Consider the following 16,165-nt stretch of genomic DNA (forward strand, 5'->3'; position numbering starts at 1 on the left):
GTGTCGTGTCCTGAGCTATATAAATTAGTGATGTTAGGTTTACACAATGAGCAAAAATAAAAATCAGTTGGAGATAATTGTCTGATTAGCTAATTAGATACATCCAAATAAAGAGCATCAGCCAGGCGATGCCTCCTCGAGGTCCACCAGGATATACTGTGCAGTCGTTCGTCATCAGATACTTTAAGTTAGTAAGTCAACAAACCACTCTGAACAATGTCTCCTCTTCACATCTTTATTTTTTTCCCAAACATTTTGTAATTAAAACCAGTTTTGACATTTTTTTTTTTTAATACAAACTGCCAGAATAACTGTCAGCACTAATGTGATGATTTACAGAGGAAACTTTTCTACTGTATAATAATCAATGGAACTGCTGCTACCTTCGGCATAGTGAAAAACATATAGAAACTGAACGGACACTTATTTCATATCACAAAATCCACACAATGTAATAATAACACAGATAAAAGAAGTCCATTTATGCTCACAACTGTGGTGAGGACTGCAATACTGGCTTGACGGACATCGACTGTAAAGTTTCACCATCTGACTGGATTATATTTCATGATACTGACATGATGTGCAGAACAACACGTGTTTCTTCTCGTAAGTTCTTCAAACAACAGATGGCACTGGAAAAAATTGTAAAAAAATAAAACTGAACGGTAACATGGTTTACAGATCCTAATGGCATGCGTTCACATACACACATGCTCACAGTCACATCTCAGACAGATCCGGCAGTCCTGTCCAAATCACACACAACTATGGAGAGGGTAAATATCAGTTACAAAGGTAATATACAGTTACAATGTTGACATATCAAAGAAAGAAGATGGCAAAAAAGAGTAAAAAATATATAAATGTATAGGATACAAAGTGAGGATATTGTTGCAGATATTAAGGACACGATTCTCCATTGTCAGCTGTTTAAGGTGCTCCCTTGTGTTTTTACAGCGTCAGCATTTCTTACATCTTTAAAGCGAAATGCACCAAGCTGCTTAAAAACATCCTCCTCACTCACCAAGAAACCACAATGAAACTCACTGAATAAATGTATGATAAACATGATTAGAAAAAACATTTTGGCTTAGCAGTTTACACAAAGTCCAAATCCAAATAAACGCGTGCGTGGTCGCTAACGGTATTAATCCCAGACTTTCTTTTCAAACAGAATTACATTCCTCACAAAAACCACAGCCTGGATGCTTCAAGTTCATTTGCACTTGCAAAACACAAAGCGCCACGGTCACGTTTTTCTCTAAGTGCTGTTGAAATGTGGGAGGGAGTAACCTCCTATAACAAAAAGAGGCCTTTTCAAGACCTCAGGTTGTCATTACTTTCAAATAGTTCCCATATTATTATTAGAGTAACAAGAGAGGTGTTTGTAACAGAAAATCCAGTTTACAGTACACTTTTCCCAAACTGCATCCACTCTGCGTTAAATTTCAGTGTGGCATCTTTTGATTAGAATCGTCTTCATTCCTTTCAGACTTTATACGGGTTTTAGAAACATGACACAATTGAAAACAGAGAAAAAAAAATCATTTTCCCAATTAGCTTTCCAAAACTGTATTTAAGACAAGAAAGAGATCATATAAGTGCTCAAGTTCAATTTCATGGTTGCTTCAAGTCTTTCAATGCGACCTACAGAAACATATTAAAAGTGCTTTTGTCTTACATATATTTTAATTAGTACCTACAGTACGAGAGGGGAGGGGGACGCTAGAGAGCGTAGGAAGTACGAGACTTCACTAGCTGTGACAAACTGTTGCAGGAAAATAAATGCAACAATTTCCAAAACACTGAAAACATGAGATGAGTCTTTTCTCTTCTTCTCACTGAGTGCCAGCATGTTGATAAGACCATCTAAGCTTACCAGATCTCCTGGTGTCAAGCTTAAAATTCCAAAGTGAGACGCAGTCGAACACGCAGGATGAAAATCTATTTTCTTCATTAGTCGGTTCAATTTGAAAAAGGACTTCTTTTCTAACAGAGAGTCAAAGGCGGATTGATATTGGCGTTTCTTTTTCTTTCTCAAATCAATTGTCCTCTTGAAAACACACAAGCAAACAAAAAAAGAAATAGAAAATGTAAAATGAGTTCTCTTCCTTCAGTTGATGACTTCTTCATTTTAGATAATACAGGCAGGATTCAAAGTGGTCAGAGTCATTCAGATTCTCAGGAAATTTGCTTTTTCTCACTGTGGAGGAGGGACCGGAGCTGAGGGGTGGAGTGTCTCTCCGGGGAGAGGGGCAGTGGGCTCTGTGAGGGGGCAAACAGGAGAAAAATGTTACGTACGATTTGTAACATAGTATCATTAATTTATTAAATTTAGTCATTTATATTCACAAAATGTGAATTATGCATAATATATTATAATCTATGATATAATCATGATATATTATAATAGTAGACTAGAGTCGTACTCCAAACAATACTATAACACTGATGTGTTTTAATGAGTGAACTCCGTTTCAGCTTTTTGGTCTTAGTTAATAACTTGTTGACAAAGATAAGATAAACTGTGCAGCTTTTAACTGTCGTTACTGCACCACTGCACAATTTCATGTATTTCACACACATTCATATTATTGAGTTTGCTTCAAGAATAAACATGTCTGTGAACATGTCCACAACTAATGAATGTAATAATTATAAATAAATATTACAACTACGGTGTACGAGGAACTGACAGCAAACGTAAATGTATTAACTACTATTAAAGCTGCTACCTCACCATGGAGTACAGATGTAGTGTTGGAGCTGGAGTGAGCAGCTGGGGTCTGACCCGGGGGACAAGGTGGCGAGGTGTGAGCGCTTGGTGGTGGCTGGGACTCGGGAGCTGGGGCTGAAGCGGCTGGTGGTGCTGGGCTGGGGGCTGGCTGTGGCGCTGGTGTGCTGGGAGCTTGCTGATTTGCGGTCAGGGCTTGAGGTGCCGGGGCCGCGGTGGCCTGAGTGGAGTGAGGGCCCCCTGCCTGGCTATGTTGCTGGTGCTGAATCTGCTGGAAGTGCTGCTGGCGAGCCCTCATCTCAGCGTATTTCAGCTGCTCCATGTGGAAGGACTGACGGTCAGCCAGCAGTTGCTGCCGCTGGTACTCCAACTGCTCACAGAGACAGACAGACATGTCTATGATTTAGGAAAACAGCATACTATACGCACTGCATTGAATGTAACTTAAGAATTTTCTTATTTTAATGCTACATATCCTTAAATTCCCCACTCACAGCCTCCCGCTCTCTGTCCATGATGGTTTCCAGCTCCTCAAAGTGTCGCAGTTTAATCTCAAGCTTCTTCATTTGAGTTTCCACCAGCAGAGCCACCAGAGATTTGATCTTCCTCTCTTCCACTGCAGCCAAATGCTGTGAGGAGAAAGAAGAAGAAGATTAGAGAAAATAAAAACAAAAAAAAGCTGAAGATTGAAGATACGACAAGTATCACCTTGACTCAATGAATTTTACCTTGGCCTTGACAGCAGCAGCTGCTAGAGCGGAGGCAGCAGCAGTGGCCAGGTTCCCCTCTCCCACATCACGCTCCACCTTAGCTTTCCTTTCTCCTTCACTCTCCCCTTCCCTCTGTCCCTCCTCTGTTCCCTCTTTTCCATCCTTCTCCTTCTCCCCATCACCTATGAGAAACAAAAGTTTAATGTTTTTCACTGTTGACCAAAACCTTTATGTCTGCAACTTCTTATGAAGACAAAACCCTTTTGTACCCATCTCAGACTCTGTTTTGTCTGCCTCCCTCTCTCCTTCAGGTTCTCTTCCTCTTTCTTCTTCCTTCTTCCCATTCTCTGCCTGCTTTTCCTCTTCCTCATTCGCTCCATCTTTAGTCTCCTGTGTGGCAAAGTAAACAGCACAATGTGATCCACAGAACTTTTACAGCAGATATATATATATATATATATATAAATATATATATATATATATATATGTTTATAATATGACATTCTATTATGTTACAGTGAATTCTCATCATACCTTGGCCTCTCGTTTCTCCTCATTAGACTGGTTGTCACTCTTGCTTTCATCACTGCTTTCATCTGTAGAGAAGGCAAGCCACAACCTTTCAATGCGCTTTTTCTGACTACTCAACTTTTACAATCATTATTTTTAATTTTCTTTGTAGTGCAGCGTTCCAAAATTTATGCTGTGTGCATTTATCCTACCAGGCCTCTCTCCCTCCTCCAGGCCGGTCCCTGCGATGCCACTGCCTTCCAGGCCATACAGAGGGTCCTGTCTGCCGCTGACCCTCGCTGCTTCCTCCACCCGCCGCACATGAGCCTCCACAAGCGCAGCTGGAACCTCCTCCTTCATACGCGAAAACTCCTCTGAGCAGGGAGCGATAAATCACAATTAATGATGTGAAGCAAAAACAAGGACACTGATGGATTAGTCACCTTTAGTAGATTGAAAATGAACAAAATCGTTGCCTGAACAAAAGCGGTCTTATGAATGGCATGTACAGACATTTGGAGCTTCAATGATACAGGATTTGGTCAAGTGTTGGAAAGGTGTTGTTTAACATTTAATGGTCTCACTGTAGAAAATTAAAATGTATTTTGCTGTCTTAATTTTTATCCTATTGGATTATTTACTGGTTGATGTTTTCAGTGCCCTGTTGCTTCCTCTTTTTGACATTCAGGCACTTACTATTAGCTCAAACTGTAACAACACAAAGAGACCATTTTTGTTTTCTACAGAGTTGGGAAATTTCAAATGGAGTTACTTCTCACCCAGAGCAGACTTGGCTGCGGCCGAGGCCACACGTGGGTCGACTACAGAGGCGAGGAAGGCCACGGTGCTCATGACAGGGTTTCCTGCTTGGCTGAAAGGTACCGGCTGGTAGGCAAGTGGGCCCAGGGAAGAAGAGCTGTCCTCCAAGTACGGGTCTTCAATGGGCAACCGCAGGAAGTGCAGGATACACTCATCCTGCGTACGGCTGCCCACGTGTTCGGACACTTTGTTCCAGTCGTCCTTATACATTTCCAAACCCTGAGGGAAGTAAAACCTACATTTAGCTCCATCTTTCCATGATGACATTTCCCAGTGTGGTATTACAGTGGCTGCTTTTACACTCTCTGATCATGTTTAAAACACTGAGTGTACCTCAAGTAGTAGTAGTGTTTCTTGCTCTGTCCACTCCCTCATGGAGCTGGCTGCACTCTTGCTCTGCACACAAAACATCACCATCACCACCATTAAACCGCCGATATTATGGTGAGTAAACAGAAACTATTCATTCTGTTATCCACCCTCCTGGACTTGTACCTTTGCAGAGCTTGTCTTCTTGCTGTACATGTCGGTCCGCAGCCCAAAGTTTTGCAGATCTGCTGGCTTGTCCTTCACTTTGTCAGGGAATGACATCATCTGCTGGGTGGCAGGGGTCTACAGGGTCAAAAAGGAACATATGTAAAACAACGTTGAAGATGTGTGCGCACGTGTCCATGCGTGTGTGTATACAAACCTGAGATGTCTTGGGCTGCAGGGGCACCAGGCTGGATGGAGTGTCTGCCAGGACGTGGAAGTGTGAGGTGGGGGGAGGACCCATGGGTGTGGGCCGGCTCTCAGAGTCCACCTGGTAGTTGATCAACCCCCACTGCTCCAGAAAGGCGTGGACTCTGTGGGGGGAGAAAATGTCCGGCGTATTTGTCGCAGGCAGTAAGTGATTTTGCAAACACTGGTTAGAAACACCTATCCTCCCCTTACCTCATGATTGCACACACATCTCCTGCCAGATTCCTACGGCAGGCAGTGGAGGTCAGGTACTCCTGAGGATTCAGTCTGTAGGTGTCAATCATGAAGTTCCTGTATGCTAGATAACTGAAACAAAGAGGCTTTTAAATATCTGACAGATAAACAGATTTAAATGATTGAGCACTGTGTTGTGCACTGATCAAACACTTACATCTCAGGCGTTTTGGATTTGTTCTTCCCATTGAAAAACTCTGGCAGGGCTCGGCGCTCAATGGCATGAACACTGGAAGAAAAACAGATGCAAGTATGCAACACAAATTTCCCTCACTCATGGACCCTTAAAACGTTCTAATACTACGTCGTGTGGCGCTGCTTTTCATTTCAACGAGTTCACTTTTCTTTTCCTCATTCTGTTCTCACATGGGGAAAAAAAGCATTTTTATTCTTACCTGTTATAGTCAAACCAGGCTGCGTAGCTCGGAATGATGATGTGATGGGTTTGCTCAGTCACATTGTCCTCGTGGAGGTCTGAGCCTTTCACTGGCTCGCCCTTCACACTCGGGGAGCCTTCCTCCTCTTCCTGTTGTTCATACAAACATACAGTTGGGCTCACCAACACAGAATTACAGCCATGATTTTGTCATATGTACTATTAATTGTTAAAGTACCTTTCCTGTTGTTTCCATGGACTCGTCTTCTTGCTCATCTGTTAAATCACACAAAAGAGATGCGTGCGTGAAAGGGTCAATAGATTAATCAGCGCTTTATTACTGGAAATTATTGATGAATAACAGCCGAACACAACAAGCCTTTGCCATTTTTGGTGAAGCATTTATTAAACTGGTTGGCGGTGGTTAAATATGATTGTGTAGGTGAAGCTCACCCAAATCTGTCCCTCCTTTAACTGGGGTGGAATCAGAGTCCTTCTTGGTGTTATCTGCAGGGAGACAGAATTGGCTTGATTATTATTTTAAAAGAGGACCCATTAATATCTATATATATCTATATATATGTCAATGTATATATATATATATATATATATATATATATATATATATATATATATATATATATATATATATAATCATATATATAATCATATATATATATATAATCATATATATATATATATATGATGTGTTTTCAAAATATATGTAGACTTGTATACTTGTCTTTGCTGGGTTTCCCTCTTCAGATGCTGGAACAGGTGAAGCTTCATCCAAATCCTTGGACAGGTCCTCCTGTTCCTCCTCCCTCTGACCCCGTTTAGACTTGGTGTACGGGGTCGTTGGTCTGTTGACACGTACACAAAGGGAACATATGTGTATTGCATTATTTTTCATAACCCTCTGTTTTTTTTCTCCAACAGGGAGTCGAACAACATCATCATGCATCAGGACGTGACTCTTAACAAACCCTTTTTTGGTGTTCTTCTTCTTGCTCTCCTGAGGTGGTGGGGTTGGGGAGGGTGATGGCGAGCGCTTCCTCTTCTTGGTGCTGCCAGGTTTCTTGTCCCTCCGCTCGTCTGGTGTGGTCACCTCATCTGTCAGGGTCTTGGCGGAGATCCTCTTCCTCTTAGGACAGCCCTCTCCAACCTCATAGTCCTCCTCGTTCATCCACTCGTTATACTGGTCCAGATCTAAAATCCACTTTGCATGGACCTGTAAATAAATAATAAACAAATGATAAATAAATAAACCAATTATTATCTGCCCAGAAGTGAAATATTTTCAGCAATCGTGTCAACCACCAGGATGGTAGAGGAGGAGGTGAAAGGAGGAAGACCTAAACTGAGTTATAATAAAGTTGTAATAAAGTTATAATAAAAGTTATAATAAAAGACTGAAACTCATGATATTAACCTCTGTTATTAAAGACTTCATTTTGCAGAAAAGAACAAGGACAAATTAAAATTCAAGCTGAAATCAAAAAGGTTTCCAAAAACATACAGATGTATCTGTAACATTTAAGTGCTGCACAGTGGACAAATAAAAAAAAAGATCCTTGAATTTAAATACTGCAAGTATCATGTAGCATTAATAAAGCGGTCAAATACTTGATTAAACTCAGGGAGTATTAGAAAATCTGCTGTTTAAATTCATACAGACTGACACAGACAGAAAAAAAGCAACAACAAATACCTTCCTGGGCTTTTCTGGGGAGGGAGGATCTTCTACCGCAGCCTCAATTTCACTGGCTGCGATCCAGGTATCGTAACTAAACAGTGAAGGGAATGAGGTTAAAGCTCGCATTAGGTGGGAAAAGCACAAGTTTGGCCATGTAACACCACAGCAGGAGGGGTAATGTCAGCTTAACCTTCTAAAAACCAAAGATGTATTGAGAAAATAAAACAAGTAGATAAAAGTGAGCTGCACAGTGCTCAGAACAAACCTGTCAGGAAAATATCCCCAGTGAAGCAGCACTTGCTTGTCTCTCTTCATCACAGGACGAACCCACTCCTCTGGACCAAGAAGATTGGACGATGTTAGCGCAAATCTGACTCGTGCAGTAAAACTTGTAACAATGCCTACCGAGACAAAACCTCACCTTCCTCCAGACTGGCAGGAATAGGCACAACAACGTGGGAGCTGGAGGCCTTGTCTTCGGTTACTGAGCCCTGCAACACAAGAAAACATGAGTAGAACCATTTGAATGTAAATTAAATCTGTCTGTAGTAAATGATCTGCCTGAAAGGCTCCTTTTAAAACACACCTGATGTCTTTTGATGATGTCTTTCAGTTTCCCCAGCAGCTTTGGCTCTATGTCAGGACTCAGGTAGATGACGGGCCTAGTCAGACAGTTGTTCTGGAAGAATTGGAGCAGATACATAACTTACACGACTACATTTGCGAGCACTGATTCAAATAATCAAGAAGAATCACAAAACAATACAATAATCTAAACTCAGTTCTGCCCAATATTAGTTTTGCTATAAGCTTATTGGTGCAGTCTTCCATAACAGTCCCAGTTTCTCATGTGCCCTTTTTGGAATATTAATTGCCCAGTACTTGATTAAAAGTAGAAATCACCATGCCACAGCAGATGAAGAAATCTAGATGATCTTGGAAAACTGCAGGACTGATTAAGTAGGATTTCTGTGGATGTCTTTCAGTACATCTATGTGTAATGATCAGGCAGCTTGATTCCCAGACTCTTTTGAAATTTAGCGTAACCAAAGGACACGGTGTTCACTTTGCTATCATTTAAATTTAATGCCTGCAGTAGGAAAAACCATCAAAAATTTACTCCTGTTAGATAAATTAATCAAAATATGGCCTGAAATTTTCTACTGTCCATTGACAACCATAAAAGCACTGCTGCAAAACTCACCTGCACTAAGGACTTCTCAATCGTCATGAACATCTCCACATTTCGGTCCATCCTCGACGGATTCTGGAAGTCAAACCTGCGCCTACCAGGAGTTTAGACTGGAGTTACACACGAAACGGCAACATAGCCAATATCCAACTGAGCACCGTAACTTAACAGCCACTAGCCCAGACGCTAAACTCAGCTAGAAAGAAAGTCTTACCATCCTTGGTCACTTTTGAACTTGTAGGCTGCAGCCAGGATGTGGCAGAGAGCCCCTCCAGACTTAAAGTCCAAGAAGCATTTCATCTGCAGGGATACAACTCAACACATTCAGAATAACAGCAGTTTAAATTAGGTATCTATTTTTGAATGTAACAGATATACAGATGTTTAAGACACGTACCGGCAGCTTGGTGAGCGGAGGGTTACTGACATGTCGACCGAACACCTCCTCCTGGAACTGGAGCAGCTGGACCACCAGGCTGGACAGAGATTTGTTGGTGGGGGGCTCGGCCTGGATGTACTGTGCGCAAACACATGAAAATAAACTCAACTGTGCTGCTGGATGCCTTTATCAGATATCTCAAAGGAAGGAAATTTCCGTGAAAACTGCGACACGGATTGGTAAATGGGGAGGGGATGGAGTCACAAATATCGTTAACCTTTCATTTTTATCACTGTTTACTAAAAGTGTTGTTTTTTTTTATTCGATTATTGTGTTTAAACACCAGCGCAGAGCTCAGTGTTATTCAACACCGGACATTGCTTCAGTCAGCGCGGCGCGCCACAGAGCCAACATCTGGATCCGAGCTGCCTCACCGTTAGCCCATTAGCTTACTAGCTAGCTAGCGGGCTGGCCGGCTAAAGTCACCCTTCAACAAAAATCCATCCTCTGAGGTCAGACTGTGTGCTTGTTTTAGATCGGTTTAACTACAACAGTGCTCAGAGAAGCTGCCGTTAGTGACTGCATCTGATGCAGCTGTTGGCTCAGCATCCTTTTGTATCCCGGCTCGAGTGAATCAAACAGCTGGACGCTCAGCAGCACCCTCCCTCCTCTCTTTGTCACTGCCTCTGCCCAATAGGTAAGTGGCCATATTTCAACGTGAAAAATGAAAGGTCTCTCTGTAGGATAGCAAAACATGCGGTCGGTACCTTTTTGTAATTCTTTCCCAGCCAGACGCGGACATTATCAAACTGAGAAACGGTATCAGACGCTTCGAAATATTTTACATTCGGGCCGCCGTCTTTCTTCCGCACCGCCATCTTTGCCTGCAGACAACTAGTCGAAGTTGCCTGCCGCCCAGCGACCACAGCGCGAAACTGCAGCTCCCGGACAGCACAGAGACTGTAGTGACAACCAAAGTACAACAGGGGGCGCAGCGGTGTAGATAATGTTTTTTGTCCTTCAACAATACTATTATAAAAATGTTTATGCCACCCTCTCAGAACACACAGACAGAGAGACAGTCAGCAATTAAATTGAGACCAATTAATAAGGAGACTTTAAAAAAAAAATCATGGATCATTTTGCAATTCGGCTGTCAGTGTTTGAAGGGAGTCTTACATAAGAGAGTCAGGTGGATCCTTAGGTCATCAAAAGCAAACTTCAGCAGATCTTTAATTTATACTGAAGCCAGTGTATGTTTTTTTGTGTGTGAGTAAAAGCTCAACAAATGTGGAACACACTAATGAACAAATCCCCAGGCGTATGTAAAATGTACAGGAGCTTGCAGAGTATTAATAAAAATCTTATTTAATAACCAGTATTAATAGTTAGTTTGATGCCTGTGCCTGTTTGTAAAATTCACCTTGTGCATCCACTCTAGAAGGGATGAGGAGGCTCATTATGCCAAGGCCCTGAATGGGCTACAGGGTGAGTCTAAAATAAAGCACTTACCTGTAAATGTGTGTGGGGAAAAATGATATGGCAGTGATTGGCCTCCTTAGCAGTTAAATAACCCCCTGCAACAGGATGTCAGTAAGAGTGCTCATGAGACACTCAAGAAAGAAGGCAGGCAAGTGGTATTTTTTTTTAAGCTTTTATTGAACTGTGAAAAATAAAAATGGAAAACGACAATTTCTGATTCAGTGCAACAAAAAGTGAGTAAATCCTGCTATTTGATGGTAATTCACATGAATCGGATATGTGTTTTATGCACTAAGTCAATGATTTTAACTTAAATCATGAAAGCACTTACATGCTTCCAGCAGGTGTCCGGTCTCTATTTAACCTCTAGTTTTCAGTGTCATCAGAATCAGAATACTTTAATAGTCCCTAAAGAAATGATGTATATCATGTGTTATGTGATTGTGGACAAATTAAATCAATTCCCCTCCTCAGCCTGGCGATAACTACAGGAAATGCGTTTGGAGGTGTTATCTTAACTTGGGGGTTAGGATCTCTCAATGGATTTTCAATTATCTATAAAAAATAAAATTATTTTAACTTTGTCTGTTTGTTGTCCTTTTTTCATCTTTATGTGTGTTTAGTAGGACTTTAAGTTTTTTCTTTCAGTCCTCCAAAAACTACTCAAATGAACAATCTCATATAAACTCACTGTGTGGTAAAACCGAGCAGTATTTTGTATGTGCCGCATGAGGAGTCTGAACTGTGCAGTGCTTCATTTAAAAAGGTCATGTGGGGAAAAGGTGGTGAGCATTATCAGAATTTGAAAGTTCAAATTAGAGTCCAGATTTGGTTCAGCTAAGTGCCAGAGTAGATATTTTTTTCTGCTATTCCCTATTATGTTGAACACTGATATTTTCCTCTGGTCACCTTTTATGTCTTCTTATAAAGTACTTGTTTTAAATCAAAAATACATATGTAAATATGTGTTCAGTTAAATTGCTGCAGTAAAAGAACTAAAAATTGCACACATGTCACAAGTTTAATGTTGTATGGATACAAGACTTTTAATCACAGCATATTCAGTACATATATATGTGTGTGTGTGTGTGTGTGTGTGTGGATAGATAGATAGATATATACATATTAGGGGTGCAACGATACACAAAATTCACGGTTCGGTTCGGTTCGATACTTTGGTGTCACGGTTTGATATTTTTTCGATACAAAAAAATGTTCATGCCTTTTTAATTTGTCATTTATTAAAATTCTAAATATAGATTTCAACTCAAAAGTACAGTTTTTAAATTTAATGTTGCTGAAACAACAAACTAATAATAATAAAAATAAATCTATCTGATCGAGAAATCACTCATCTTTGGAAAAGAGAGTTTATTACAGAGAAATGTCTCTTTCCAAAATAAAAGCTATACTATACGCTTCTTCTGGGCTATATTCTCAGCAGCATATTAAACATATCAGGTCCCCATAAGGAGAATCATGTGCTAACGGCTGTCTAAATGACTCGGGTAAAGTTTGTAGCATGCGTGCTTGTTGTTTTTGTCTGCTTCCACTTGTCTTTGCACTAGGATGATGTCGGTGTAAATGTGCAGTCATATTCGTTGTGTTCCCACTAGTGCTGTCAGCGTTAATCTGTTGAAAATGACATTAACGCCTAACACGGCAAATCTCCGTTAACGAGTTACCGTCAGATTCGCCCCGTGTGGGGCTGGACGGCGTCAACACGTTAACAAGCTAACTGCGCTAACGCACTAGTTCCCACCAATTGAGCATTGCGTGGCACATCCGACATACTGTTTTACTTTTGTCCATGACGCGCTTACCATCAGGGTCATAGTTCACATGAAAACCAAATAGTTCCAAACGCCAGATCTGAATGAGGGTGGGGGAGGTTCAATTTCGGGTAGCGTTGAGGCAGTTGCTATGTTGCAACGAGCTTAGCTTCTGTCTTGCTAGCTTGCGCTGCGCTCATGGATCGCACTACAGTGCAGAGGGATAGTCGAACGCAGATCCACTGAGCGCTCAACACAGACAGCATCGTCAGAGAAAAGTTGATAAAATAAATAAAAATTTTGTATCGTTCGATACATATGCTACCGAACCGAAAGCACTGTATCGAACGGTTCAATATCGATACGAGTATTCGTTGCACCCCTAATATAATTAGTATATAATATATATATAAACTACCCAGTACACGCCCCTGCGGGCGGTTTATCCTTCAAGCTCGTCCAGAGGCTGGGAGCTTGAGGTGTCCGCGGTATTTAGCTGTTCCCAGGACTGCGCTCTTCTGGACGAGGATCTCCGATGTTATTTGCCAGGATCTGCTGGAGCACTCGCCTAGCTTGGGAGTCACTGCACCTGCCGATTCACCACGGGACCCCGTTCCTTCACCCTCCACATCTATATATAATATATATGGGGCGATCGTGGCTCAAGAGTTGGAGTTCGCCTTGTAATCGGAAGGTTGCCGGTTCGAGCCCCGGCTTGGACAGTCTCGGTCGTTGTGTCCTTGGGCAAGACACTTCACCCGTTGCCTACTGGTGGTGGTCAGAGGGCCCGGTGGTGCCAGTGTCCGGCAGCCTCGCCTCTGTCAGTGCGCCCCAGGGTGGCTGTGGCTACAATGTAGCTTGCCATCACCAGTGTGTGAATGTGTGCGTGAATGGGTGGATGACTGGATATGTAAAGCGCTTTGGGGTCCTTAGGGACTAGAAAGCGCTATATAAATACAGGCCATTTGCCATTTACCATATTATATACATATATATCCATCCATTCGCTTATCCTTTTCAGGGTCGCGGGGGGCGCTGGAGCCTATCCAGCTGTCATAGGGCGAAAGGCGGGGTACACCCTGGACAGGTCGCCAGTCTGTCGCAGGGCTAACACATAGGGACAGACAACCATTCTCGCACTTCACTCCACATTCACACCTAGTGGCAATTTGGATTAATCAATTAACCTATCCCCACAAGCTGCATATCTTTGGACGGTGGGAGGAAGCCGGAGTACCCGGAGAGAACCCACGCAAACACGGGGAGAACATGCAAACTCCACACAGAAAGACCCCGGCCTGATGGTGGAATTGAACTCAGGACCTTCTTGCTGTCGGCAACAGTGCTAACACAGTGCAATCCCATTGTATACACATCATATATGTTAATTTATGTTGTGTGTTATAAGATATATATATATTATATATATATAATCATAACCCATAATTTATATATATGTGTGTGTGTGTGTATATTATATTTCAACCAAAATATTATTGTGTTGTGTGTGTGTGTGTGTGTGTGGGTGTGTGTGTGTGTGTGTGTGTGTGTGTGTGTGTGTATGTATATATAATATCTTTTATATACACACACAAGCAGCCATTAAAGTTCAGAAATAACTGAGCAAAATATAGATATGTCAGACTGTTTTCATGTTCCTGACCTTTAAACTGGTCCTCGTTTAGTCAGAGGCTGAATTAACCTTCATTAACAAAGAATAGGTGTGTGTGTGTGTGTGTGTGCATGTGTGTGAATGTTGCCTGACCCAGACTAATTTGTGAAAGTCCACAGACACCACTGGGCAGAGTAGCGCTCCTTGAACTAGTATTCCTCAGACTCTTGGTGTGTTTGTATTTGCTCAGGAGCGTGTGCGTGTGTGTGCATATCTTTGTAATGGTGCGTGTTTGTGTGTGTGAGCGTTGTACACAGGGCTGCCTGTGCTGAGGGAGAGAGGGTGAAGCCTATTGATTATTTTAATCCTCCTATTTGTGAGTCTGTGATCCTCTCGGCTCAGCCTTCCACAGGGGGATTGCTAATGGGGCTGAACGCTTCCCTCCTCAGCCCTCTCCTCTCCCTGTCCAATTAACTTAACGCTGGAATCTGCAAGGAGGGAGTGCTGGGACTCAGAGGGAGGGAGACACTGCTGAGATACATGCCCAACAACCCCCCGTGCAGCATTCCCCTTACCTACTGTCCACATTCAGCAAGAACCTCCTCGTTCTGAATAGTATAAGCGCTCACCTTTAATTAAAGATCCATCTCCTTGTTTTTATTCCAGGGAGGTGAGACTCTTTCATGTTTCAATGTTTCACTTTCAGTGGGTGGCTTCGGAAAGGGCCAGAAGCAGCAGCAGGTGAAGAAACAAGTCTGATAATGGGAAAGCTCTCTTCAAACAGGTTGCTGTAGCAGCAATTAAGACAAATCTTTGACATTTCAATAACTATTTGCAACACTAGTACGTTCAACTCACTCATGAAGAATTTTAGGCATCAAGCTTTTTGATCATAAACCTGAAACAAAGGTATTCACCAGGCATTGTTTTATGCAATTCAATTTTATATGCAGGCTCCTCTGTCTACACTGGATGTTTGTAGGCAGTGCAAAAGCAACCATGTACAAACCACAGCGCATTTTTCTTATTTATATTATTTTTGATCAATAGTTGAATTTTGTGCTTAGTACAAAAAATGTTAGCATGCTAACATGAATGGAAAAACCTTCAAAACATCAACATGTTAGCATTCTAAGCCTGTTTGGAAGTTAAAGTTAGCATTCAGGACAAAGCAACACTTTAAAAAAAATCTGAATATTGTAAAAAGAAACATGTCTACGTAAATACTGCCTGTTAAAGATATGGCTTTTTTTTTTAACAGAACAAAATAGATCAGAATATCAAATATGCGCCCATTTGTCAACATTGTGTGGCTATGGATGCCTGTGGCTGACATGCTCCTGCTTAACCAACTCACTAAATTTGGAATAACTTATTTTTGTGTATGTTTTGTTTTGGGGATTTACTGCCACTAAAATCCTACAAAGAGAAACGCACAGCTAAAAATGTCCACAAATACATGTAGTTTACAGTAAAATCAATGTTTTTGCACACATACAACGTGTTGCAATTCCACCTTTACAGTGCTTATTATCCTGACCAATTTGCACATTGCCAGAAATGTAAATTCAGTTAAATTTAATTTTCCACATTTGCACGATAATTTGCAAAGCTCATAAACCCATAATTTATTCACAATAGAACACAGAGAACTTATTAGATGCAGTTTAGAATTGTCTTGCTGAAATATTAGCCTATAGGCCTTCCCACCCTGGTGGGAGCACATGTTGTTCTAAAATCTATATATACATTTCTGCATTTTTGGGCCATTCCAGTTGTGCCAGCTGCCAATTCAATAGAAAATGATGCATCCCGTACCATCAAAGATGCAGAATGGTCCCTCTCTTCTTTAGACAAGACCTGTTCTCCATGTTTTCCAAAGAGATTTGTCTGTACACCGACCAG

General features: G+C 41.6%; 1 protein-coding gene across 3 annotated transcripts; it reads right to left on the reverse strand.

Annotated features, from left to right (window-relative positions):
- Window positions 1-4: 4 nt before the first annotated feature.
- On the reverse strand, window positions 5-10,309 carry smarcc2 (SWI/SNF related, matrix associated, actin dependent regulator of chromatin, subfamily c, member 2). Of its 3 annotated transcripts, none has more exons than XM_014334387.2 (26): window positions 10,162-10,309; window positions 9,413-9,532; window positions 9,230-9,315; window positions 9,028-9,103; window positions 8,410-8,502; window positions 8,245-8,314; window positions 8,089-8,158; window positions 7,839-7,914; window positions 7,114-7,358; window positions 6,866-6,990; window positions 6,581-6,634; window positions 6,366-6,403; window positions 6,147-6,277; window positions 5,909-5,980; window positions 5,710-5,823; window positions 5,468-5,621; window positions 5,272-5,388; window positions 5,110-5,172; window positions 4,737-4,995; window positions 4,170-4,331; window positions 3,982-4,043; window positions 3,717-3,837; window positions 3,466-3,629; window positions 3,232-3,366; window positions 2,739-3,107; window positions 5-2,268 (listed from the first exon to the last, which is right to left on the reverse strand). In XM_014334387.2, the coding sequence occupies exons 1-26, from the start codon at window positions 10,270-10,272 to the stop codon at window positions 2,185-2,187; spliced, it is 3,171 nt and encodes a 1,056-aa protein (XP_014189873.1). In that variant the 5' UTR covers window positions 10,273-10,309; the 3' UTR covers window positions 5-2,184. The 3 variants fall into 3 exon arrangements, with proteins under 3 accessions (XP_014189873.1, XP_014189874.1, XP_014189872.1); XM_014334388.2 differs by having other exon boundaries at window positions 2,744-3,107; window positions 9,028-9,109; XM_014334386.2 differs by having other exon boundaries at window positions 9,028-9,109.
- Window positions 10,310-16,165: the final 5,856 nt, after the last annotated feature.

The sequence above is a fragment of the Haplochromis burtoni genome, unplaced genomic scaffold (assembly GCF_018398535.1).
Source record: "Haplochromis burtoni strain Fernald_Lab_line unplaced genomic scaffold, NCSU_Asbu1 Contig_79, whole genome shotgun sequence".
Taxonomy (NCBI): Eukaryota; Metazoa; Chordata; class Actinopteri; order Cichliformes; family Cichlidae; genus Haplochromis; species Haplochromis burtoni.